Raw genomic sequence first — 27808 nt, 5'->3', positions numbered from 1 at the left:
GCGCAGCACCCGCAGGCCGCTCCGCCTTCCCATCGGCGCCTAGATTTACATCCGGGTCCTTAGGCTTCACGCTTTTCTTGCCGGCTGGTGTTTCTCCGGGCTGACTGGCTGTTGGTTGGTCCCGCTGTTCCAGCGTCGGAAGAGCCGGTGGGTCCGCGGGTGAGTCCACGGGAAGGACCAGGAAGGGGAGTCGGGCGGGGACCCGGCTGGTCGTTGCACCCACCGTTGGGCTCTATGCGGAGACGGGGACGCGGGGCGGATGGGGGTCCCGGGAGCCTCGAGGCGGGGGCCGTGGTGTCCCCTGCTTTGTTCCCCTCCAACTTGACTGGCCGTCCTCTTCGGGACGGGGCTTCCCTGGCCCCTGCTCTTTGGCGGTCTTCTCCTGACACTTGTTACAAATTCGTAGTGGTCATCCTCATTTGCATTCGTTAGGGTTTGCGGAGAGACGGGCCCAGCGGCCCGGCAGGTGAGGTGAGTTTGCAGCCGTCGCCTTCCGGGCAGGGACCACAGCCTTCTCTGCTGCTTCTCGCCCCTCGTCGGGACCCTGACCTGGACCCCTGCTCTGAGAGCCCCCTTCCTGGTCGGGCTTCAGGAATCTTTTGAGGTCAGGTGTAGTGTGTTGTAGGGAAAAAGCGCAGAGCAGGGATTCTGGAAGCCAAGGTTCCAGATTCTAGTACAGATTCTAAAATAGCTGTGTAACCCAAGTCGTCTAGAAGTTCCCATCCAGCTTTAAAGTTCTGAGGTTTGTGTTTGGCAGCTCTTTGTCTAAGGGACGCACACCCAAAATGAATCAGCACCAGGGGAAGATGAGGGCAGGGGTGGTGCTGTGTCATTTTTTGAGTGCTGTCGGGTCAAGATGTCAGAGAATGGTCGACCACAGCAGCAGTTCAGATGTGTGAGGATTGGCAAAAACTGGAAGAAGACACATTTAAAAATCTGAACACATGTGACATTCTACTTTTCTCTGGGTGAGGTGATTCATTTGGGACCTTTGGAACTGAACTCTGGACTCGCGGAAGAGTTTAAGAAAGCAAAACGTGCTTGTACTTGGTCTGAGAGGCTTACTTGAACCTCTGTGCAATGAAGTCATCTTGTATGATGTTATTTTCCAAATTTATCCTGATTGTAAGAATCACCTGTGATATTTGTAAAAGTGCAGATTCCGTGGACCCCATTTCATATCTTTTGAAACACCATGTCCAGGGAAAGGTCCGGGGAATCTTTTTAACAGGCATCCTAAGTGATTCTTCCTTATAAGGCACTTTTGGGAAGCATATATCTTTCAGTCAGATAGACCCTCCACCACTTAATAGCTTTATAACTTCAGTAATAAACTTGTGAGTTGCAGTTTTCTTTATCTGAAAAATGAGGATAAGTTCTGCCCCAGAGACTATTAAGTGAGTCTAAGCCCTTTGATAGTAGGATCCTTATCTTTGTCATTTTTGTGTCTACAGAGCTTAGTGCTTGGCTTTTTTTTTTTTAATTTTTATTTATTTATTTATTTATGGCTGTGTTGGGTCTTCGTTTCTGCTCTAGGGCTTTCTCTAGTTGTGGCAAGGGGGGCCACTCCTCATCGCGGTGCGCGGGCCTCTCACTATCGCGGCCTCTCTTGTTGCGGAGCACAGGCTCCAGACGCGCACGCTCAGTAATTGTGGCTCACGGGCCTAGTTGCTCCGCGGCATGTGGGATCCTCCCAGACCAGGGCTCGAACCCGCGCCCCCTGCATTGGCAGGCAGATTCTCAACCACTGCGCCACCAGGGAAGCCCAGTGCTTGGCATTTAATAGGCCCTCCCTCACAAGTGTGTTGAACTGAGAAAAGAAATAGCATGCCCCAAAACACAGAAGACACTTGGAAAGCTCTAATGCCATTCCTCCTCCTCACCTTACAGGGTTTTTTTTTTTCTCTTTTTATCAGTAGTCATTTTGCTGAATACTCTTATTAGAGATAAGTATATCTCTTGATGGTTAAAACAGCCAGGAAATGTTTCTGATTCTTTGGTGTAACTTTGAAGTTGTTTCTGCCATTAGATTACTAATGAATTTAAATGGAGGCCAAGTCCACCTGTTGGACTGAATTTATGACTTCCTTTGTAAATTATTGTCTGTAAATGATATTTATCTCTTGTTATTGTGCCGTAACTCTAGATCATGGTGATCGTAAGTTTTTGTTATGCCAGAATCTAAATCATCATGTTCTTAAGGACATATTTAGATTCAGTGTTTTCATTGTAATAAGACCTCCTACTCCCACTAATGGAAAGATTTTGACTTACTTCTGTATGTACGGTTTGTGGGTACAGAATTCAGGACTGCTGAAGCCATTTGTGAAAGGATTGGTGTGGGTAACGAATCCATTTAAATATAAAACTAAGAATTAAAAAATGGGAATTATGGTTGTAGAACACATTGTAAATGTTATAAATCTTGGCAGTATAAAATAATACATGTTACAGAAATCGAGGCGGGAGGAAGTGTAAGAATGCAATTTTCACATCTTTTATGGTGGTAGGTCAATCCACATTGTCTAAAATGGAATCATAGTTTTTAAATGATGCTGATCTCCTAATATTTGTATAATATTTTTTCTTAACCTTAGAATATTCTTTTAGGAACTGAAATTGCTTTTTGTGAAGAATTTTGTCCCCCAGAGATCAGCAGTTTCTTTAGTTCACTTTATTTTCTTTTGCTTCTGTTTAATGCAGAAAGAATTAAATTTGTTATGCTTTTTGTTAAAAATAGCATGTTTAGTATGATCCCATTGTTAGAAATTATTTCTATACATCCTATTTATATGTGTGCATTAGATAGATACCTGGAATGATGTATACCAAATAGTAATGAGCATTATTTCGGAGTGGCAGGATTTGGGTCGATTTTTTTTTTTTTAACTTCTTTGTATCTTTCTGTATTGATTGAAATTTTTTGAAGTGCAGGTATCACTTTTATACAGAAGGGAGGTTTGGTTATTACATCATTCATAGGGAGAGTTCTGGATTTTAGTAAGTAACCCAAAAGGTGCTGAGTAATCATTACTACCATTAATTTGCAATCAATAAATGAGTGCTGCTTTGTTTGCCTTTAGATTTGTTTTATGTTGCTTTATATAGTGTACCTGTAGAGATAGTGCAGTGTGATGTCTTTATGGTAAATTTGCCTTGATAAAAATTTCAGCTTTGTCACTTAGTAACTGTGTGAACTCAGTCGAATTGTGTCAGTCCCTCTACTCATCTAAAACTGGATGTTGTATGTACTTCAGAAGGTTGTTGTAAGAATTAATATTTGTACTTAAATGACCTAGCCCACTGCCCAGAACCCAAAGTTCGTTCAAAAGAGAACAGCCCTTATTACTATTTTAAAAGTACAGATTGTATTTGTATACATGCATGTCTTTCTTAAGTACTGTCCTTTTTAAAGTCATCAATGTATTGTACTTCTGTTTGACTGTAAATTACTTAAAGTGCTCTACAATGGAATTTTCTCAGGTTTGAACTTCTTGTCCTGGAAGCTGTGCATCACCATAATGAGGCTTGTAATTCTTGATAACTATGACTTGGCTAGTGAATGGGCAGCCAAATACATCTGTAATTGCATCATTCAATTCAGACCTGGACAGGACAGATATTTTACACTGGGTTTGCCAACAGGTAATGCACCATTTTTTTCCATATTAGGTACTCAAGGCTGTGGGATTGAAGGCTTTTTCTTAGTAAAATATGTTTCCTGTTTATTTCTTGACATATCACTGATTTAACGTATTAGGATATAAAGTCAAATACATAGATACAGACATATCTGGTATCTAAGTTTCATTACTATTTGTTAAAATTCTGTCTCACCTACCACTCCAGAATGGAAAAGGAAATATAGCTCAGGTCATGGTCATGATATTTTTTGTAACTTTTTCTAGTAGTCTTTTGTTTGTATTTAGGGATGTTGCTTTCACTATTCATGCAGTTTCTTGGGAGATTAGCCTTCTCATTGATCATTAAGAGGTACCTAAAATATGTACTACTGCCTCTTAATTTTACCTCATATGCCTCATATTATCTTATTAGCCCTTTGCTATTTCTATGATTATTTTCTATTTTAGAAGTATTACAGGTGAAAAATTGAAGACAGGTATGTCTTCATGACAGAATGAACATAAGCATTAATTATACACTTTATTGGATTTAGTTCTCCGTTAAGGTTTTTCTTAAAAAATAACCAAGTGGTGTCACTGATACATGGTACTTTGATATTGTTGACTTACATAGGAAAGAGTATTGGACCTGGAATCAGAGCTGCTACTTTCTTGGTGACTGAAGGGCATTTATTCTACACCATAATTCTTGTTTTCCTTACTTTTAAGGAAGATAAGGAAATTAGTAGCTTACAATGCTGTTTTGAAGCTCAAATAAGAGCAAGTCCCTTGTATACTGTAAACACTATGTAAATTTAAGGTTCTCATAAGTGTGTTTTATTTAAACAGTATTTTTTCCTCTTGCTCCTCCCCCCATACATGTCAACTATAGAAAAGCTACAATCATAATTGTTTTTCACTTGCATAATTTCCATGAAAGATACTGTTAGCTCACCAAGTTGATTTTTTTGTTTGTTTGTTGTTTTGCTTTTTGTTTTTCGGTCCATGGCAGTAGGTCTTGGTAAGAATGGCAAAGAGGAATTTTTTTAAATTGTGCACACCAGAAATGGGCCCCCTCAGCACCCACAGTTCTGATATGTGAGCCCCAGTGGTTGAACATGGCCTCTGTATCAGTTTGCCTTCTGTAAACCTGGGCCATGCTCAGACTAGCTGCCTTAATCACTTTGTCTTAATTATGAAGAAATAAACAGTAATTTGAGTATGGGAGCAGAAAGGCTTCAGAGCCATAAACGCCAGCAGTGCTAAACATGTTTTTGTGTATTTTGATATACAATTCTTCTGCTTTATTTTGGATAGTATTACTGCCTAATAATACATCTGCCAAGGGTATATCTCTGGAAAACCTTTGTTAACATTTTCTACTTTTCTCCTTCATTGACGAATAACAGTGTTAATCATGCCCCATCCTTACCTCCCCGCACCCCGTGCTTTTGAAATTTGAACATACATTTCTGTAAACAACATGCTATGTTGTAATTACGCCCCACCAAACACAATTCTGGGGAATATCTGTTCAGTACATATCTTTTTTTTAAAATTTATTTTATTTATGTATTTTTGGCTGTGTTGGGTCTTTGCTGCTGCGTGTGGGCTTTCTCTAGTCATGGCGAGCGGGGGCTACTCTTGGTTGTGGTGCGCGGGCTTCTCATTGCAGTGGCTTCTCTTGTTGCGGAGCACGGGCTCTAGGCGCGCGGGCTTCAGCAGTTGTGGCTCGTGGGCTTTAGAGTGCAGGCTCAGTAGTTGTGGCGCACGGGCTTAGTTGCTCCGCGGCATGTGGGATCTTCCCGGACCGGGGCTCGAACCCGTGTCCCCTGCATTGGCAGGCAGATTCTTAACCACTGCACCACCAGGGAAGCCCTGTTCAGTAATATATTTATTGAAGTGATGTTGACAAGCTTGACATTTAAGGGCCTGCATGCTGTGCACCCAACCTGCCTCCCAGACTTATTCCCACTATTCCTCTACACTGAATCAGGGTAGGCAGGTTACACTGCTTGTAGTTCAAAGAACAGGCCTGAACTTGCTGGCTTTACTTTCACTCATGTTGCTAGCATACTGTATAATAAGAACTTTATGAGCTCTGGAACCAGGCAGAATCTCTTGAATATCTGGCTTCACTGCCGTGTGTGTGATATTTGGCACATTCCTTAATTTTTTTACCCCAACTCTTCCACCTTCAAAATGGGAAAGATAATGCCAATTTCCCAAACTTGTGAGATTTCCATTAGCTAATGTATGAAGCACCAGCATAGCATCTAGCACATGGTAGGCATACAAGTGTCATCTCTGAACCTCCTCCCCCATCTTTTTTCTATTTTCAATTACAGCTTAACCCATTCTTTGATTATGGGAATTTCACTTCTTCTTCAAAGACTCAGTTGAAATGCCATCTTTCATCCTTCCTCCAACAAGCAAGACTATAGTGTGTTCTTCTTTGATTCACTATACTGCTCTGGACTTCTTATAGGTTATTTATCTTTTTCCTTGTGTTATAGTTACTTTGTACTTGTCTATCTGTATTCTGTGAGTTCTTTTAGAGCAGAAACAGTCGTAATCTTTGTCATATGTGAATCATAGTAAGCACTTGCTAAATTAGTTATGTTAGTAAATAAGTATTGCAAAGCAAATATATTAAAATGAAGTTTCTTTTACCAGTTCACCCTGTACCATATCTTCCATTGTTTTTTTTCTATTCAGCCACTTTGATTAAAAAGTAGAAAATGAATGTGTTTTTTATTACTGTTGTGACAACTTCTTTTTTTATTCATATGTCCTTCAATTACGGAGGGAGTCCTATAACTGTTCTCTTGACACTGAAAGATACACACAGAAAATTTGTTATGCTTCTAGAGAAGGAGAAAGAAGAGCATACTTATCCATCTTTTATCCAGGTTTCATGTTAGTGGGCTATAGTTCTTTGAGAAGGAATTGTAAAGTTTGACCACATAAATTTTAAATTATTAATGACAATTTAAAACAATATGTGTGCTTAACTTCAAGAAAACCTATTAGTCTTCTGTTCTGTGAACCTGTCTGTGTGATATTTAGCCACTTCTATTACTCTGTCATCTTAAATGAGAGTCAGTCTTTTTACTACTCTAGATTTTTTTTGTATTTGTTGTTTTTTTGTTTTTCTGGTGTGTTTTTTTTTGCCAGAGACTGCTTAGTTCTGCCATACTTCTCCCTGCCTCTTGAGTAGACATTTTGTGTTTGGGTGTTTTATTTTGTTTTGTGATGGTGGGTGGACTAAAAACCAGTACTCTGACCAGGATTGTGTGGGCCAGGTTGCTTGTTGTAAGAATGTAGTCAATCTAGTCTTCGAATTTGTAGTTAAAGTGAAAAAATACAGCAAATTTAAAAAACAAAGGGAGGCCATCCTCAAGTGGCTAAATTCATTTATCTTTGTTGTGTCGTTTCATGGAGCACTATCAAGCAGACCTTAATTTTATAAAACATAAAAGAATCACATTTATAAAACAATAACATTAAGAACTCAGATGAAGTATCCAAAGCCAAGATCCCATTTCCTAGAAATCATTTTACTTTATACATTTTAGCTGATATATGCTGAAAATAATACAAAATGAGAAACAGGAGCTCCAGTTAAAAACTTAAAGGATAAGCCTCCTCACTCAATCCTTGCCACTTTCTATTTTGAAAGTAGAGGCAGTGTTTAAATTCAGCTCTGGTTTCCCTTTTGATTTCACTGAATGGTCAATACTTGACCTATTTATGTATCATTTATGCTACAAATCCCTCTCTAAATAAAGTTTTTTCTCTAAAGGTGGGACGTTTATTTTTCTTCTAATTCACATGTGCTCTCTAGAAGTTTCTAATCCTGGAATATACACCATTAATTCCAAATATCCAATGACACAAGAATAATTTTCCAAGCTATAATTTCTGCTGACAGATTCCCAGCTTTATTCAGCAAATTCTAGTTTACTAAAATTTTAGGTTACCTTGTAGAGAGACTAATTCAACATATATTTGTTAATTGAATGTGTATTTAAATTAATAATTGTTTGCCTAATAAATTAGAAATATAAAATACCATTAAGTAAGAAGAGAATAAGGTTAATATAAACTTCTTTTTAAATTAGATTTTCAAGTTATGTTAGAAAATGGAATCTTTATCTGTTTTAGGGAGTACACCTTTAGGATGTTATAAAAAACTAATAGAATATCACAAGAATGGAGACCTTTCTTTTAAATATGTGAAGACCTTTAACATGGATGAATATGTAGGTAAGTTATATTACTTGAATATATTATTTGGATATGTTATATTTTAAATAAAATTAATATATTGAGAATATTAACATTATTTAAATTTGTTTTGAATGTAATATGAATATATTTCTAGAGTATAATGTATTACCTTGTAGTGGGGATGGGAGTTTATATAAAAAAACTATTTTTGTAATGACAGCATGACATAGTAGAAGGACCGTGAGACTAGAAATCAGAAGATTTGCATTCGTCTTCAGCTATGGCACTTACAAGTCCTGGCTCCATCAACTTTGAGCCAATTCATTCACATTTCTCATTCTCTCTTTTTCTTTTTTTCTTAAGGCAAAGTTAAAACCAGTGTTGTTGTGGGGATAAATTTATTAATATGTATGTAATTAGTAAAATATTTTTTAAATATAAGGCTATTTATATTTGTAGCCTTGAAGCTTTTATAATTTATTGATTGTGACCTTGCTTAACTAGAAAGATCAGTGATACATATAAACTCTGTGTTAAAATTTAAATTTTATAGGTACACATTTTTAACGGTAGCCTGAGCCATTGTCAAAGAACTGTTGTAATTTAGTATACCTTGCATGTAAATAGGAATAACAGAGGAAGAACGTAGATCAAGATTTCAGTTGTGTGGCCATTTAATTTATGTTGAATTTAACACATAAATCAGTTTTATTGGTTAAAATTTTGTATTTGAGAAGGGGAATGTAGTGATTACATGCACATGAACTAGACTTCTGTGCTCCAGCCCCTCTATGAGCTCTGTGACCCTGGGAAAGTTAATTTAACTTTTCTGTGTTTCTGTTCATCTATAAAATGAGATTGATAATAGTTATTTCCATAGACGTTGTACACATTGAGTTAATACGTACATGTACAGTGATTAAAATAATGCCTGGCACATAATAAGCATATATTCCATATAAAAATGCTTTTAAATTGAATATGGTATAGAAATGTTACATATTTTAAATAGTATTTATGGCTTAATCAAAAAAGTAAACTTTAGATTTATTCCTGGAAATAGTTACATTTTTATTCATTAACTTTGTATTTAGGACTTCCCAGAAATCATCCTGAAAGCTACCATTCTTATATGTGGAATAACTTTTTTAAGCATATTGATATAGATCCTAATAATGCTCATATCCTTGATGGGAATGCTACAGATTTACAAGCAGAATGTGATGCATTTGAAAAGAAAATAAAAGAAGCTGGAGGAATTGATCTTTTTGTTGGAGGTACGTAAAACATTTTGTCATTAATCATTTATTAATATTTGGATTAGGTGCTTTAAAAAAAAACCCAAAACTTACCTTCGTGTAATGTAAAGAACATCTGTGACTGTCTGTAATACCCATTTATTCAGCTATTGATTTCTATTTTACTTTATTTTCATCAAAAAATAATCTTAATGTTGCAAGTGGGAATTGTTTAAATTATGGCTTGAGAAATAGGTCCTAATCCCTGCCTAATTACCTCTTTAGAACTGATAGTTTACCACATCTTAGAAAACGAGTGATATGTTTCTTTTCCTAAATGATACTCTTATTCTTTTACTGTTTCTTTAAAACCCCAACCCAGCTTTCTTATCAAATTACAGCGTTAAATCTCTGAAAGTTTGCATGTGGAACAGGTGGATTTTAACATTTCTCTACTGATCATTCATGTTGCTTCATTTCACTAAGAAATGAGTTAAGAATGTAAGATTTTTATCATCAGCCTTTAGTTAATATGAATTAAGCTGTATAATTGTCTTAAAACACTCTAAAGTAAATGTTTAATTAACTAAATTCCGCTTGAAATTTATATATATACGTGCACACACAAACATACATATGTGTATGTATATTGTGTGTTCATGATCTACCATTGAAAAGAGGTGAAAGAATCTCTTCCTTTGTAATGACAATATGGTTTTCTGCCATCAGTATGAAGCATATGAATAGTACATCATCTAAACTGAAACCAAATTGTTTTTTGCCAGATTCTTTAGTATTCAACTAAACATACTAAAGCTCTAAATTAACATTAGATATATACAGATAGATATATCCATTAGATCTAGGTATATCTTATAATTAATTTATTAGAAGACTGCTCAAAATTATATGAATTAGATCTTCAATAGACCTGTACTGAGGTTAATTTATGGTTGAGGTGGCCAGGTATTGTTGAGGTGTTTGGTTGCCTTTGGAGAAAATTGGGTTTTATCGTCAGACAAAAATTAGCATCCTGTTTTGGCCACTTACTATCTGTAAGATCTTAGGAAATTTATTGATTTCAGTAAATTAGTTCAGTATACTAATTCAGTATAATTAAGTTATTTGTAAAACAGGATTATATTAACCATTTCAGAATTGATGAGAATTAACCACATTATAACATGTATAAAATGTCTTGTGCAGTGCTTGGTATGTAGTTGGTAATCCATTAAGTGTTACTCCACTCTGTCTCTGAGGTGTAGTTTCTGAAGTAATTTTTCCTTAGTTCATTGAATGTCCTGCTTTTTTACTGATTTACCTCTAAGGGTATCCAGCAAGACTGAAGTTTTTCTCTTTGAGGAAATTGTTATCTCTACCTAGCAGAACTAATATCAATTACTTTCTTAAATAGACAGGATGGTTTTTTTATCTGAGCAAGAATCCAAGTTAGACTAGTTTGCTTTTCAAAATATAAAGTATCTATTTTTTAAATAAAACTTGCTGATATTACTTCACTATTCCTGGAAAACATTTGCATTCCAGTTTTGTCCGTATTGCTCAATTCTGAGATAATTACCGTTTGCGCCTACCAATATCAAGGCCCAGGCAGTAGATATTTGAAAATGTTTAAGGAGTGCGCGCTACCCATGCATTCTTTAGATTTTCTAAACTCTACCAAAATCAAGTAGAATTACTGTAAAATAATATACCTAAACTGTTTATCTTAGTTATATCAAGAAATATTTTCACTCATTTACCATTATACAAAAAGATATGGCAATTATTAAAACTTTAGTATTAAAAATGGCTGAATGGATAACATAAATAGTATTTTTTTACTTCTTTATTTGAGGACTTATTTTTTCCTGTTAATTTATTGACCTTACATAAGGATTCTTGTGACAAATCCCTTGGGGTCTCAATGCCAGGAAGTAGAATTTACTTGGGGGGGAAAAAACTGATAAGAACTCTTTAACTCCATTTTGTCCTTTTGCCTACTTTCCAGAAAATATTTTAGCTTAACGTAATGTTTAAGGTTTAATTTCCCTTTTCAGAGATTTATAGTAAACTTTCTTCTTTCCCCATAGCTTTAAGCCACTTCTTGTTTCTTTGTAGCTAAAGTTTTTCAGTGCATTTCCTCACAATAACCCACCTTAGTTCTACCTTAGAAACTAATGGAGCATAATTATAATTATTTATGTTTATCACTGACTCTTACTACTGAAAAGAACTTTATTTTGTTTTTTAACCAATTTTTGTCTTAAAATTCCTGTAGTTCTCCCCTTGCAAAAAAATTTAACAGGATTTCCTTTCCTCTTCCATTAACACCTTCATTGTAGTCGTGGGCTAATCCAGGGTCTGACCGTTTATATTTATTATGCAAGGGACACATAATTGTGTATAGGGAACAGAGGGTTGGCTTATTACATTTTCTTTGAACTTTTCCCTGTTTGGGATACCCTATTATTGGATCTGTCTCATGAAAGAATCTCATTTGATTCTTCACCTTCGTTGATCTAGGTTGTTATCATTGGATATTCAAGATGAGGCTTGGTATCTGGGTCTTACCACTTACCCTTCTTTTGTTCCAGGGTTTGGTTAATAAAAACACTAAGAACTGAGCCAAATGGGATCAAAATGTCAGCTTTATTAAAGGTAAAGTTGGATTAGAGATTGCAGGTTGGGCTTGAGGCCAGAATGGGGTTTCCTACTCCTCTCCTCTGAATTGGAAATAGTAAGACCAGAGAAGAGCTCCAGAGTATTAATCCACCATTGCTCAGTCCTGGGAAATGGAGCAAGAGTTCCCTTCCCTCTGTAGAAAGGAGAAAGGAGGAAATACATACTCAGAAGTTCTTCATCTGATGACAAAATTGTTGGGAGAAAGAATAAGGTGTATCATGCAATTCCTGATCCATACCCAGCAATAAAGTACACAAACATGGAAATCTATAAATAGACTCTAAAAGCATTATTAACTTTAAAATTATCTTAAGATAATTTGTGTTTAAAAGGTAAAAATAAGGCACTGGGGAAATTTTTAACCTTCTACTTTGGTTACACGATTAGATTCTTTGATTTGCAAGTAAATGTAGTCTACTAATGAGACCAAAAGTGAATTTATTGGAATGATTCTGGGGTAACTTACAGAATTGATATCAGAGTTGGAAAAAACAAGTCTTTAGAAGAACAAGAACCAGGAGCCTCAGATCACTGAAGCAGGGACTTACCTGATCCTCTCCTGCAGTGCTGTCATCAAATGCCTCAGCTCTAGATGCCTTCTTTCTTTCTGTGTTCCTGGTCAAGTTTCAGATTTATAGAGAGAAATTCTGATTGTTTCAGCTTGGCCTAGGTACTTGTCCTTAGATCACAACAGTTCTGCCTAAACGATATGAGATATAGGGTGTTATGACTGGTCTAGCCCCTGTTGTGAGGGGAGCAGAGCAGGGTAGAAGGGGGCAAAAACTATACTGAACATTCTGAAGAATACCAACCATCCATTCATTTATTCAACCGTTATTTATTGAGGGCCTCCTGTGTGTCATGTGTTCTAAATAGTAAGGATACAGTTATGAAGAAGAGAAAGTCTACTCTCATGAAGTTTACCTTCTAGCCCACAGAACTACAGACACAGGAAAGACACACAATCCAGACTCAGAGGTTTTAGGGATGTTTCATAAAGGTGTTGATATCGGGCTTCCCTGGGGCGCAGTGGTTAAGAATCCGCCTGCCAATGCAGGGGACACAGGTTCGAGCCCTGGTCCGGGAAGATCCCACATGCCTTGGAGCAGCTAAGCCTGTGTGCCACAACTACTGAGCCTGTGCTCTGGAGCCTGCATGCCACAACTACTGACCCCACACACCACAACTACTGAAGCCTGCACACCTACAGCCTGTGCTCTGCAACAAGAGAAGCCACCGCAATGAGAAGCCTGCGCACCACAACGAAGAGAGCCCCCGCTCGCCGCAACTAGAGAAAGCCCGTGCACAGCAACGAAGACCCAGCCCAGCCAAAAATAAAATAAATTAAAAAAAAAAAGACTGAATAAGAATTAACCATGGTGTTTAGAGTTCATGATTATTTTTAAGCAAATTTTTATAAGGCTTTGTAAAACATTCTGAACATTTTTAAAATATAATTTTCTATCAGGAAAAGCTCAATTTTTGATAGTGACTGATAGTAAGGGAATGTATTGACCCTTCTCCATCATGAACCATTCCTGATAATTTCAGCTTTGCTGTACACTTTTGTGTGACCCAAATCACCGGTGAGACCACTAACAGGACCTCCTGTTTTTTCTGGAACTCTTTATTTTCCTGGTTCCATCCTTTCCTCTATAGAGAAATATAAATAAAAATATTTAGGCAGATGTATACTTAAGAGGAAAAGCAGAACAGTTTTACAAATCTAGAGAGATATGCATATCTATGATTTAAAATAGACAAGCATATATATACTTAATAGTGGAAACAAACCATACATATTAACCACATATAGGTCTGGCTTTATGTACTAGATTAAAAATTAATCCTATATTGTTAAAAATTCCTAGATTATTGTGCTTTCGTAGTTCATATTTGCTTCCTAAGGTTTTCAGTTCTTTCTTCATTCAAAACCAGGTTACTCTTTGTCATATTTTACTTTGTTGTAGCCTGGGAAAAAGTTGTTAGAATTGTGTGTTAAGAGCCAATAAGATACACGTATATATCATTAAATATGCAGAATATAAGTATAACAGGTATTTTGACCCAGAGAACTTGTGGGTTTATTTTTTTGATTGAAGTTGCCAGAAATCTGACCAGCAAGTAGGGTCCATGTATATAAAACTTGATTTACTTATGCCATAGAAAGATTCTTGATTTTATGAAAAGATTTACCTCCAATTTCCTTCAAATAAGAAATGTCATATTCTTATCTATATTTTAGAGGCAGTCCTAGAATATTTCAGCTGGCAGTAGATCTCCTTAAAGCAGAGTTTTCAAATTGTGGCTGTCACACATTATTAGGTCATGAACTCAATATGGTCAGTCACATCCACCATTTCCCTTTGTACGTTTTGTTAATGAAACCAAATGTAATCAAAAGTAGCTTGAATGGCTCCTCCTAAGGGTATTATTTCATGCAATTCCTGTTTTAATTGTATTTATATGTGTACTAGATTGCAGTGTCAAATGTATTTCTTGCAGTAGGTTGCAGTCAAAAAAGTTTGAAGAAAACTACTGCCTTAGATAATATCTTGTCCAATCTAAACATTTTTATAAGTGAGGAAACTATACTACAGGGAGGTCCAGTAGTTAACTGCCCCATCTAGACTAGAACCAAGCAAGTTAAAGTGTGAATATAAAGACCACTGGGTTAGGAATCAGAAGATTTAGATTTGAGTTTTGTCTTAGTACTTACTAAATTATTACCTTGAACAAATCATATATTATCCTTTAGCATCAAAGTTTCCTTTTGAGCTTAAAAAAAGGGGGAGATGAGGTAAATAGATATGGTTAATCTGACTATATCACAAGATGGTTAAATATATGTGTTGTTGAGAGGATGCATGTGAAATTGCTTTACAAAATATTATTATAAAGTGATAAATTAATTTTGCTGTTAGAATCATGCTAGCTCAATGCTAAGCATATGGAAAACATTGAAATACTTGTTGAATCAAATACAGGAACAAATCTTTTACTGCAGCATTAGAAATTCAGCTATCAAATAAAACAAGGTAAGCGTGTTTATGACTATTTCTTTGGTCTTTAAATCATGTTGAACTTTGAGAAACCTTATTTACTTATGTATATATGTGTGTGTATATGTATTTCTTTTGAAAGGAATTGGTCCAGATGGTCATATTGCTTTCAATGAGCCAGGATCCAGTTTAGTATCAAGGACAAGAGTAAAGACTCTAGCAATGGACACCATTTTGGCAAATGCTAAATATTTTGATGGAGATTTATCAAAAGTGCCAACTATGGCTCTAACGGTTGGTGTGGGGACAGTGATGGATGCTAGAGAAGTAAGAATTAAATGTTCTTTGATGTTTTTCCTTTGATGTCTATAGACTTTGGAAAAATTGTGGTGTCAAATAAGTGCTATTTTGGGTTAATCCTATTTGCAGTATAAATTGTTGTCTGGCTTTCAGTAATTTCTGTCAGGCTCATTGCCATGTTTAGAATTCAAGTAAATTAAGTCTTTGGAGCTGGAAACTAAAAATTAGGCACCATCTCTTTTGGGGTACTGCTTTACTTGCCTCTTCTTGTTTCACAGTTTGAGGTTCTAAAATCACACTGATCATATAGTCTTGTGACAGGACTGTTGCAACAAAGATGCAGTCGTAATTAACATTAAACTGCTTTTGGAGGCTTAGGATAATTTAGTGTAATGTGATTCTTGACTGTAGGAGGATAGCTCGGTTGGTTTCCAGAGGAAAAAGAACCCCTTTAGGGCTGGATCTGTTCTAAATTTGGTATGTTTAAGAAGGCAAGAGTTCTGAACAGTAGACTCAAATTTTTTAGTTTTTAATTGGGCTGTCATTTCCTGCCCTGAGAATAACAGACCAAATTATAGTCAGCTCATGATTATAAGTGGTTAAATTATATGGAAACCCAAAACTCCATTCCCTTCTGGCAGCAGGATTGGACAGGTTCAGAGGAAAGAGTACAGACAAGGTATGGTGAATAAGTAACTGATCTTGATGTAAATATATCTAGACTTGAATGCACAAATAGAACTGTCATTCAAAATGGAGTTTTTCATCTAAAGATAATTGGTTTATGAAAAAAGACCCTTTAAAGACTGAAGTTTCAAGTAAATAAATTGAAAAAAAATTAGAGCAATCTTAGTTCTAAAATATGAAACTGAAAGTTATGCAAAAAGATTTCTTACATATAACAAAATTAAAGTTACAGTGCAACTCTTATGCTAATTCTTAGAATTAACAGAATTATTCAAACATTGATTTTTTTTCTTTTGATTTTTCCAACAAAATTATATGATGCTATTCACCTCACAGTATTCATTCCCAGCATGACTGTAAAGAAAATTATGGCAAAACTACTTTTATTATTTAGTAGTTTTCCCAAGGACTTTAGTGCTTTATTATAGTTGATTTACAATAGTGTGTTAGTTTCCAGTGTGCAGCAGAGTGATTCAGTTATATATATATTTTTTCAGATTATTTTTCATTATAGGTTATTACAAGATATTGAATAGTTCCCTGTGCTATATAGTAAATCCTTGTTGCTTATCTGTTTTACATATAGTAGTTTGTATCTTTTAGTCCCATACTCCTAACTTACCCCCTTTCCCGTTGGTAGCCATTAGTTTCTTTTCTATGTCTGTGAGTTTTTTTTGTTTTATATAGATTAACTTGTATTGTTTTTTAGACTCCACATATAAGTGATAGCATATAGTATGTTTTTTTCCGTATGACTTACTTCACTTAGTATGATATTCTTTAGGTCCGTCCATGTTGCTGCAAATGGCAGTATGTCAATCTTTTTTATGGCTGAGTAATATTCCACTTTGTGTGTGTGTGTGTGTGTGTGTGTGTGTGTGTGTGTGTGCGCATACCAAATCTTCTTAAACCAATCCTCTGTCGATGGACACTTGGGTTGTTTCCATTGTCTTGGCTATTGTAAATAGTGCTGCTAGATTTTTCATAGCATTCTTTTGAAACGAGTATCACATGATTATACTTAATGACTTTCTTTATCTTCAATTTTAATGGGCTTCATGTGTACAGATTTTCATCTGCCAGTGGTTTTAACTGTGATGTGAGCTGTTCTTCAATGTCATTTTCAGTAACTGCAAATATATTTAAAATTTAAATCCATGTGTGGGACAGATGCCACTGTTGAATGGAAAGTAGGTTTGAATGGGAGACAAATCTTTAAGTGGTCAGTGCATCAGTAAGTATCTTCACATTTTGGCAACTCAGATAATGAGGACCTTCTGTACACACCCTGGAAGTGACAACCCAGAAGTTATTATAGGTTTCTTAAGACTTGGGAATTGTCCACTAGGTAATGAACCACACAAGTCACTGCCCTCAATTTTCACTCCTTCCTTGCTTTGAGGCCTTACATTGATGTTAATTAATTGTGAAATATTCTACTTCTCTAGCCCTTGCTTAGCTAAATTGGCACCAGTTTTCAGCTTTCAGAGTTCCATTTTCTGACCATAATCCTTATAATCAAAATTATTTTCTTTTATTCTTTTACCACAGTCTTTGTTTATAGCACTTTTTGCAGTTTGTAATTGTTTTTGTATGTTTCGTTGTTTAATACCTTTCCTCATTAGTTTATAATCTCCAAGTGTTTATGAGTCATGTATATCTAGCACAGTACACTGCCTGTCACATAATAGGTATTCAGCTACTGTTGAGAATAGTTTGAATGAATTACTTTTGCCTATAATTCATTTTGGACAAAGTTGGTTCTATCCACAGCTTGGCTATCTACCTGAACCACCAGATCTGATTTTTATTGACTTTTGGCTATTTGACGAAAGCCAAATTTACCCTCAAAGGACTAAAATTTGTTTTTACTGAGATATATTTAAAGATAATGCTTTATATTTTAAAGGTAATTTCAAAAGAAAAGACAAGTTGTTTTTCATTACTGTAGCATCTTTAGAATTGCTTATTATATATAATAATTTGAATGTTTATTCTTGTGATGACATAAGGAAAAACCAGTAAAACTTAAAAATCTTTTGATTTTGTTGACTTACTGAATGTCACAGAAGTCACCAGTGATTTCTTAATTGTTAAGACCATCATCTTTTCTACAGGTCTTATCCTACTGGGCCTCTTTTCATCATTTATTCCTATGGACTATTTCTTCCGTCATAAATCTTTACCATTATTCTTCTTTCTTTCTGACCATTCTTTCTCAGTATGCTTCCCTGGCTCTTCTTCCTCCGTCTGCCTTTTGAATGTTGTTGTTCCCTAGGGTGTCATCTCCTAGCACTGCATATTCACTATGCATACTTCTAGGCAGTGACCTTTTTTGTGTGTGTGTTTTTATTTTTTTAATTAACACATCAATAGCAGTCACACTTTGCAACCCTGTTCTTGGTAGATTTAGTACTATTCTAAAAAGGTCAACTACGCTCAATACAGTGATAACTACCAGTACATATCTTTAGCCAGTTCTTTTTCTGAAGCTGCAGATTTCATATTTCCAATTGACTCCTTATACTTAAACTGTTCAAAATTTAAATTCATCTTTCTACCAAAATTGTCTCCCTCCCTTGGTGAATAGCAACACCCTCCATGAAAATTATCTGAACTTGAAACGTGTGTCATTCTCAGCTTCTTCACATCTAATCAGTCACCACATTCCACCATTTAACTTAGAGATAAATAAGGATCCAGCCCTCCATCGGAACTGCCTTACTTCTGGTCTATATCAGTTTTTTAAGGATTATTGCAAACCCATCCTAAATCATGGCTATCTCCATTCTTTACCTTTCCTGTTCTCTGTTACAGCCTGAATTTTTTTTTTTTTCAAAAACATAGTTATTACTCATGCATGTAATGAAGAGTCTCTGATTCTTTGCTGCTTCATCACAAGATGATATCTAGCCTCTTTGGCATAAAATGCTCTGTATTATCAAAATTCAGTTTTCAGCCATTTCATTTCCCTATGCCCAGCCTTACCAAATATCTAGCTTTTTACTGACCACCCCATAACTGTCTGAAATGCCCCCGTTTCTTTTCTGCTTATCCTTAAGATTTGGTTTCAGATAGGGCTACTCTTAAGCTTTTTCACAATACAAGAAATACTCTCCTTGAGAATAGTGGAGCAGATAGAGTAGAAATAATCACGTATTATCAACATCAAATTATATTACAAGAGGAATTTTCTTCAATTTCTGATTTTCCAGATATTTCTTCTTAATTCTCAATTAAAGGTTATATATGTCTTATTGTAGTTGTTAAGGATATGGATGCTGGAATCAGACCTCTTGTTTATATAGCAGCCTTACCAAGACCTTGGGCAAGTTACATAATATCTGTGCCTCATTCCTTATCTGTAAAATATGAGTAAGAATAGTATTTATCTCACGCTGTTGATGTGGGTAGTTAAATGAGATAATTCACGAAAAGTGCTTAAGTTCAGTGTTTAACTTTGAAACCACCAAATCACATTTTAAAACTCCTGAAATAAATTAAACTTCAGAAAATATCCATCATGCAGCAATCACTACATATTCTCATTTAATGTAGTGTGTGTTAAAATAGTTTTAAAAAGCCTTATCAAGTGCTAGTATAAGGACTTCTGCCAGATTGCATACTAATCACTTAAGGGACCCTGATTCTTGGGTCCTAATTCCAAAGATTCTGAATTAGAAGACAGAATGGAGCAAAGAACTTGAATATTTTGTTGTTTTTTTTCAAACTCCTCTGTAACAGGTATCAGTCTTAAGAAAAAAATATTAATTTCCAGTAAGGAAAACTAATAAACCCATTAATCAGTGCTGTGCTTACCTTATTATATCAAGCATTGCTAATTTTTAAAAAATGCTTTTAATCATAGGTGACAGCATATTAATTCTTTACTGAGCCTAGATCTCTATACTTAAGAACAAGAAGTATCAATAAAAACAGTAGGAGTTCATACATATCTTATTTCATTCATGGGCTTTGATATTAATCAAATATAGCTTCAAAATGAAAAGTAATGATCTTGATAAAAGAAATACAGTAATATCTGGTTCATTAATCTTTAAGTTCCTCCCTGTTTTAGAAGGTCTGGTTATAAAATGTGAAATACAGAATTTTTACGTTGTTACAGATATTTTAGAATTACAACCACTTTAGCATTCATTTTTTAGAATTATAATGAGGAAAAAAATCATGTTTAAAGATTTATTACATTACATAAACTGTTTAACTTGTAAAAACAAGATTGATTGACTGCTAAAAATGTTAAAGATTAGATTCATTCAGACACCTATACACTCACATTTGCACACGTTCTTTGACTTATAGGCTATCAGGGATTTGGGACAAAGAGCTTGGATTTTCTGTACCTAAGGATGGTCTCAAGTTATGTGTGTTTAAAGGACAGTTCCTGCATTTAAGTGGATTCTGAACCCTTCTTTAAATCTAGTTTTGTTCCAAAACAGCTTTAGATAGCACCTGTTCAATGAAACAATCTTTAGGCTCATTTCTCTAGATTACTTTTAAAATACCTGTTATTTCAGAGTCTTTTGCTTTTCCAAAGTAATATCTATTGCTTATCTGGACTAGAGCAATTTGGTATATCATTCCTGGTTATATAAATTCTTTGTTGATCTGTAACTCTGCTTTTGCAAAACAGCCCTTTTGTTCCTTTTTCTTCATTCTCCCAGGTCTCTTCTTGCACATCAGTATTTAATGTGTTAATTATCATAGGCATTATGGTATATTCAATAATACTCCATTACAAGATACTATTTTACTTTGTTCAGCCAGAAGTAGAGATACACTTTGTGCTTGCCTGTTACCTTAAAGAGCAGAAATAAATACCTTGAACTATGAAGAAATATGGAGCTGTTTATTTTTATTTTAACCCTCAGAAAAATATTGGTGCTAAATTCTTTGTTTAAAAAAAAATAGAGCTTCCTAGTCATTTGGAACATGTTTTAAGAATTGACAAGTAATGTTCACGATTTTTCAGGTAATGATCCTCATAACAGGTGCACACAAGGCATTTGCTCTCTACAAAGCAATAGAAGAAGGAGTCAATCACATGTGGACTGTTTCAGCTTTCCAGCAACATCCCCGAACTATTTTTGTATGTGATGAAGATGCTACTTTAGAATTAAGAGTTAAAACTGTGAAATACTTTAAAGGTGAGCACTGAAATTTCAAAAGCAGACTGGGAGAATGTTCCATTGTAGATGACAATTAAAACTTAGTATGATTGGGGAGTTACATCCTGCATTGTGGCCTATTGAAAACTGGCACTGTGCTGAGGATTAGAAATGTCTCACTTCAGATAATACTAGCTTTCAAAGTAATTTCCTAATATTTTTTCTTGAAGAAAACCTCTTCAATCTATATTTTCAGTAAACAAGATGTTTCTTGAAACCCAAAATTAAATATTTTACTTTCATATTGAATATACAAGATTAAATAGCCCAAAAGGAAATGTATATATGTCCTAATTTTTTCGTGTTTACCTGTCCCACTCTAACCTCTCAGCTATGTTTAGAATGAAATCGGGGATAAGATGGGTTGCCCACTGTCTCATTTAATCTTCACAATAAATTCTGCTAAATGTCAAACAGTGTGGAATAAACTGCAAGTAAGCAGGAGTTTGCCCAGACTTCTGCATATTTATCTTCCTTTTGCTTCTTCCTACAGTCTAGTTCAGTAATTTTTAAACTTTACCATACCATGTATATATATATACACACACACGCACGTGTATATATATATATATATATATATATAAAACCATATATACTTGCTGTGATAGGTGTTTAAGAGATTTTCAAGGAAACTTGAATACACTCAGTTTAGAAGCCATTCCCTGCTTGAGTCAACTCCACATATAAATACACACACATAAACAAGCTGTATAAATAGGTACTCTTTACAAAGCACCTGTATTTATATAGCTGATATGAAAATATTATGTAATTAGTCATATATATAGTTCAGTAATTCACAAAGTATGTAATAAGTGTACTACTGATACTATATGAATGAAAATATGTTTTAAATCTTTTTACTCTAATAAAAGGTGTTAAAGGTTTCCTTAGTGTTAAGCACTTAGATTACTTCCAGTCATTTATATTTTTATCAGTTAAATTACCAGTTTTTTACCAAGTCACAAATATACCAAATTAAGCTGAAAATTGTTAGCTTGTTAGTAATTTGACAGATAAAAGCAGAGAATAGCTCAGTTATGTGTTGTGAATAAGATAGAGCCCTTAGATGGCGTTTTACCCATATATTTCCATGTAGTCCAGGTTTCATCACAAATATTAGATTCCTTGAAAAAGTTAATAGAAGGAATCTTCATTATCCACATATTTTAATAACAGTTTTGAGGAGATTCATTTAACATTGCCATTTTCTAGCACCAGTAATCCCCACATAAACCCCTATACTTGTCTGATTTTTGTCAGTTTGGTTTTTATCAGAAAATTTTTACATTTTAGTGAAGTAAACATTTAATAAATAGCCAGTAGTTATTTGACCCGGTGCTATTCTAAGCATATTATACTTACTGATTTACTTAAATCTCACAATTCTATGACATGGGTACTCTTATAATCCCATTTATAGGTGAATTAACAGGCTTAGTAGGGATGTTAAAGTCACTTAGAAATTATTTTCCAGTGGAGCTGTATATATTTCTGAAGAGATTCAGGACATCAGCCTCTGTCAGGATGCCTCCTTCAATATGGAGAAAAATGGATTTGCGATATTGTTCTGGGCTATATATAGACCTCATTTTACAGTAAGGTATTTTGATATTAGGTAGAATGACTGTTCATAAATTTATACATGTTATAAATGTAGTTTTATGTATTTGCCAAATCATTATTATTATATCACTGCAAGATATACTGGAGGAAATGAATCCCTTAGTTATAATCTGTAATTCTTCAAATACCATTCACATCACTACTCTTTCTTCTGCCATCCCTTTAAAAGTGTCAACAGGAATCTTAAAGGGTTCTAATTATTTAGCTCTTGAAGTCTAGGTTAACTGCATCTAAAACAATAAAAATCATTAGCATATGGAAGTTTATTTCAGTATATATCTTTTGAAAGATATAAGTAAATCACAGGAAAACATTTTAATTTGTTTTATTCTAGTTTTTTGTTTTTTAAAAAATAAAACCTATGTTTCATGTCCTGAGATAATATATTTTCAAGACATCATCATCATGGTGAACATTTTTTTTGTTTTGTTTTATCCTTTTTAGGCCCTACTCCAATAGCTCCAATAGCTTGATAGAGGTTGAATGAATTCAGATTGAACCCAACTATAAAATCTATTATATTTAACTTTTCTTCTTCAAGCAACATCAGAAAGTCTATGCATTTTTATCAATACTCATTAGAATTTACTTCTGTTTATGATTTCAGTAGCAATTATTTATTTTTATCACATTCTTGTGTAGAACGTTGTCAGTTTTTACCTTTAGTCATAGTAAACTCTTATTATTCAGAAAGCAAGTACTAAAATTTCCAAAATTATTTTTAGTTTGGAACTAGCTTTATGTTATGTACAAGTTACAGCCAGTGTTTCGTTTTAAAAAAACTTTACAAAGGAGTTGGATTTTTAATGTTTATCCTCATGTTTTAAGTTGTGTGTTTTTAAGCTCTGATGTATTCTTTCCATGATCAAAGCTTTAAGCTTTGATAGATATGATAGATGAATTATATCAAGTAGAATGATCCTCAAAGAGCTGATACTCTGGAAGAGGTACATCTTCTAAACCACAGGGCTGAGATTACCAGTGTCTTTGTTGTCCCCTCTCTTGGGTCTCTCCAATCTCCATTTTGCTGCTTTTTACATACTGGTTGTTAAACTTTTCAGTTAAATATTGTTTTAAATAAGATTGGTTCTATTTAGAGATAATTATCTGGTAAATATTTTTCATTAGCAGATACCTTTTACAGTATAAAAAAATTACCCTTTAATGTTTATTTTTGGTAAATATAAACTGTATTTTCCAGTTAGTGTCATCAGCCAAGAAACATGGGTTACAGTGCCTTCAAGTACATTGTTTCATGTGTTGTTATACCCAAAACAAGTACAAGTATCCCTGCCTGAAAGTAGTTGGCATTCTTCATAAAACTGGCTCATTAAGTGATTCGAGAAAATAAAATGTAGCTCCATGAAGGTAGGGACTTTAGTTTTGGTTCATTGCAATAGTTCAGCATCTCAAAGGGTACCTACCTAGTACACTGGAGACACTTGGTAAATTCTAGATAGTTGGGCAGGTAGATGGATGACACATGACATTGATACCATTTCAGTTTACATGCTAAATTATGTAAATCACTGTGAAGTCCAAGGGATGTTAAGGGAGAGATTTTTATAGTTAGATAGTAGTTGATGAAAACTTGAATTGAGCTGATGGGACTGAGAGCTGTAGAAGATGGCAACATTTAGATTTGAAGAAAATGCCATAATCAACAGCACAGGTGTAAGGATGAGCTAGCACAGTAGCAGAAAAAGTTCCTCTTAATAGAGAACAAAGTATACCGATAAAATGGAGCTAGCTTATACTTTAAAAACAAAATTAAGAGTGAAAAGGCAAATGAGGGCTTGCGTATCAGTGGCCTTTCAAAAGGGTATTGGGGGGGAGGGGTTATTAGCCCTGAGAAAAATATTCTTATGTATTAACATTTTTTGAGCAAAGAACAAATGCCAATAAATCAGTGTGCTTCAAATCCAGCCTCGGAGATATTCTGCATAAAACAGTCTAATGAATGAAGTATTTGTTGGTTTGTCCACATACTCATGGATTTTTATCACAGGCTTTTTGTCCGCACTGGTAAGCATGGAAGGGAGGGTTATATAACTTTATGGAACTGTCACTATAGAAACATTCAAGTATCAGAGATTACATTGTCTCAGACATATAAACCAAACATCATTATAAGACTTTTATGCACTATGTTGAGTACGTTGCTTTCTTTTTTGAATTTTTGAGCTGAGGTTACTCCATTTTATAAATAAGGCCAGATGGATAAATGGCTGCCATATACCTGAGGTGGAGGCAGAACCGATCAAGTGCCTTTATGCTTAGTTTGGTACTTTTTATACATAATTCTTTCATTTCCTGGGTTAGCTGTGCTCCTTGTTTTGCTTTTTGCAAACTCTTCCCATTACTTATTTTAACCTTTTGACCCTTCTGTCCCTCCAGCTGCATGGAAGGCTTACCTTCAGTCCCTCCACAGTCCTACCTCCAAGATTTTAAATTTATCCTAATCGTTAAGCATCCTTTCCTTTCATGTCTAGCCATTCTGCCAGTGCCCTTGATACTCTTCTGTCTTCAGGACCTTGAACTGCAGAATTTTGGTCTCTGCTCCCTCCTTTTCTCCTGCCTCCTTTTTAACAATATATGTTCTAGATTCATTTTAAGTTAAAAAAAAGCTTCCAGAGACCATCTCACTGAATCTTCACAGATTTTTTTAAAGTACATGTTTCTTGAGCTTCCACCATGTATCATGACCTTTATAGACCCAGGACTTAGAGCAGTAAATTTAAGGTCCTGGACCTCAGTTTCTAGTTGGAGACATGGTAGGAAAAACATTTTCTAAGAGTGAAAATTGCTCTAAAGAAAGTGAAATAGTAATTCATTATAAGGTGACATTTGGGCTGAGACCCAAAAAGCCAAAAGGAGATAATCATGCTTTGCTCAGGGAGAAGAGCATTCCAGGCTGATTGAGACAGCAAATATAAGGACCCTGTACTATATAACCAAGCTTAGCCTTTCTGAGGTAATAGCAACAAAGCCAGGGTTGAGTGTAACACAAAAGGGGGAGAGTGGGGAGGACATGAGATCAGAAGGATAAACAAAGACAACAGAATAAAATCTAAATTATATTCTAAGTGACCAGAGCAATTGGAGAATTTTAAGTAGGGAAATGGTATAATCTAGCTTCTGTTTTTAGAAAAATTGGACAATGGGAAGTGATGAAAGTAGGGTGCTGAGTTGGTAATCAGAAAGTAGTGCCCACCAGTCTTGCTGCTGAATTTAAAAAGGAAAGAGAAAAAAATCAACAGTGAATTTCAGTTGTCTGGCTTTAGCAGCTCATCAAAGGGTAACACGATATACCAATATTTTTAAAGAAATGGTTTAGAAGGGGAAAATGGGTCTGGATGTTGTTAACAAGTTTGAGGTGCTGATTAGACACTGAAGTGAGCTGTTGAGTTAATTAGCATTCTCTCTTTCAATTTCATGAGTGAATATTTCTCTCTCCTCCTTTTAACACTGTTCCACTCCTGGTTTTTCTCCTACTACATGTATACTTTAGTGTTCTTTGCATGTCCCTTTGCTTATCTCTTAAAAGTGGGCCTTCACAGTTTGGATTTTAGAGTGCTTTTGCAGCCTTTCTGACAAAGAACACCTTCTTACTAACAAGTACCCTGTCTCATCGATCCAGTAATCCCATTTCCTAAGAAAACCACATTATGAGTCCCTTTTCCCAACCTCCATGTTCTTAACAACCTGGTAAATTTAACTGATTTCTTTAACCTCCAAAATATAAAATCTTTAGTTCATTAATTGGGACAATTTATTTCCCCAAAGAAATATGATACATGTGCATTAAGACATGAGTAACTGGAATATATTTCCCAAGAAGCTTTAATAAAATTAAGGACAGTTTACAAGCATACCAATTATAAGACGAAATTTAAATTTACTTGGAAATTGATATTTAGGTTATCTTATTGTTTTAGTAAACCTCTCTGTGTGGCTTGTAATCAACCCCTATTGTAAATACACATGTCAAAATAGTAGAAAATAATTTGCCAAATGAATGGATAGGGTAATATATTAGAGAACTAATGTAACAACAGTTCTGAGCCCCTTGTTGGAGTCTGTTAGATTAACTGGCAGAGGGTCAAACTCAATAGACTTCTAGATGTAATTAGTATTCAAATTTGTTATTTTGTCATACTGAAGGAAGTTCTAAAGACAAGAACTGCCCCTACTTCTGGTTACTCACAAAGAACCTGTACCCATTCCAGATCCATGGTTTCATAAATAACTAAATTGATATTTGCTAGGTAGTTAAAACTAAACATTCTGAAACATTTCTATTTGCATTTTTCCAATAATTTTAACTATTTTGTATTAGATGGGAGCCAGTATACTTGTATTTTAATATTAAATCTTTTGTTTTCTAAATGAGATATAGTTCAAAATCAGAAATACAACTAGAACTGTGCTTTTTTTCTTTAAGGTTTAATGCATGTGCACAATAAACTTGTGGATCCACTGTACAGTATGAAAGAAGCAAACTGAAGGAGACTGGATCAAAATTCTGCTTGAATCAACAGAACACTTTTATACATAGATAATTTTCAGCTATGCAATATGATAAAACTTGGGGAATTTTTGAATACTGTCATTTTTGAAGTCTAATATCTATATGTTAAACATTCCATATTTACAATGTGTCCATTTTATACTAGGGTTTAGACGTAATTGGCTCTCACAGTTGATCAGCTAGTTGTTACAGAAGCCACAGTCACTCTATAACATAGCACAGAAATGAAATGTCTGCCTGTTTACAAATTTTAAGTCATTTTAAAGGCGACAATTCTGTACATAAAGTACCATTTATATGACTCCAGTGGCATTATTAGATTTTAATTTTTTAATCACAGGAAGACACTCCAAGCCTTTCAGGTATCAAACCACTATCATTGCAAGCCTTTACTTCCGGAATGCTATCTTTATATTCTCTTTGCACAAGCTTTCTGCACGTGGTTGCCTTAGTCATCTTCCTGCAGTAGCATCTGGACATCAAAAGTCCTGCTATATATTGTTGGTACAGAAAATTTGAAGAGACGGCAGTGCCTAAAAGTACAGTTTACGTCCTTTTGGAAAATATGTATAAGTGCATGTTTTTTGTGCACCACCTTCTGTAGCACTTTTTTAAACAAATGTGCTCTTATTTTTATTTAATGACTTGGGTTCATGCACTTAATTTAAGTATTTTGGCAATTAGGAGCTTTATACCT

At 34.9% G+C, this 27808-nt stretch overlaps 2 protein-coding genes across 5 annotated transcripts in view; one reads left to right on the top strand and one right to left on the bottom strand.

Annotated features, from left to right (window-relative positions):
* Positions 1-44: 44 nt before the first annotated feature.
* Positions 45-27808, top strand: GNPDA2 (glucosamine-6-phosphate deaminase 2). Of its 3 annotated transcripts, none has more exons than XM_061192232.1 (7): positions 45-147; positions 3484-3645; positions 7791-7892; positions 8951-9133; positions 14921-15105; positions 20759-20933; positions 27025-27808. In XM_061192232.1, exons 2-7 carry the CDS (start codon positions 3522-3524, stop codon positions 27084-27086), a joined length of 831 nt encoding a protein of 276 aa, XP_061048215.1. In that variant the 5' UTR covers positions 45-147; positions 3484-3521; the 3' UTR covers positions 27087-27808. The 3 variants fall into 3 exon arrangements, with proteins under 3 accessions (XP_061048215.1, XP_061048214.1, XP_061048217.1); XM_061192231.1 differs by having other exon boundaries at positions 45-159; XM_061192234.1 differs by lacking the exon at positions 3484-3645 and having other exon boundaries at positions 45-159.
* The window catches only part of GUF1 (GTP binding elongation factor GUF1), a 39801-nt gene continuing 23724 nt past the window's right edge, over positions 11732-27808 (bottom strand). The window contains exons 17-18 of one of the 2 annotated variants that reach the window (XR_009701094.1): positions 12325-12476; positions 11732-11909 (exon numbers count right to left, since the gene is read on the bottom strand). Coding sequence is in view for 1 of the 2 variants with exons in the window: in XM_061192227.1 (XP_061048210.1) it covers positions 12462-12476 (15 nt within the window). In the remaining variant the exon portion in view is untranslated. Of the gene's footprint in view, positions 11910-12262; positions 12477-27808 lie in introns of those variants that run through there. The other variant, XM_061192227.1, reaches the window with a different exon arrangement.

Source organism: Eubalaena glacialis, chromosome 5 (assembly GCF_028564815.1).
Source record: "Eubalaena glacialis isolate mEubGla1 chromosome 5, mEubGla1.1.hap2.+ XY, whole genome shotgun sequence".
NCBI classification, from domain to species: Eukaryota; Metazoa; Chordata; class Mammalia; order Artiodactyla; family Balaenidae; genus Eubalaena; species Eubalaena glacialis.
This window is presented reverse-complemented; position numbering and strand designations above follow the sequence as displayed.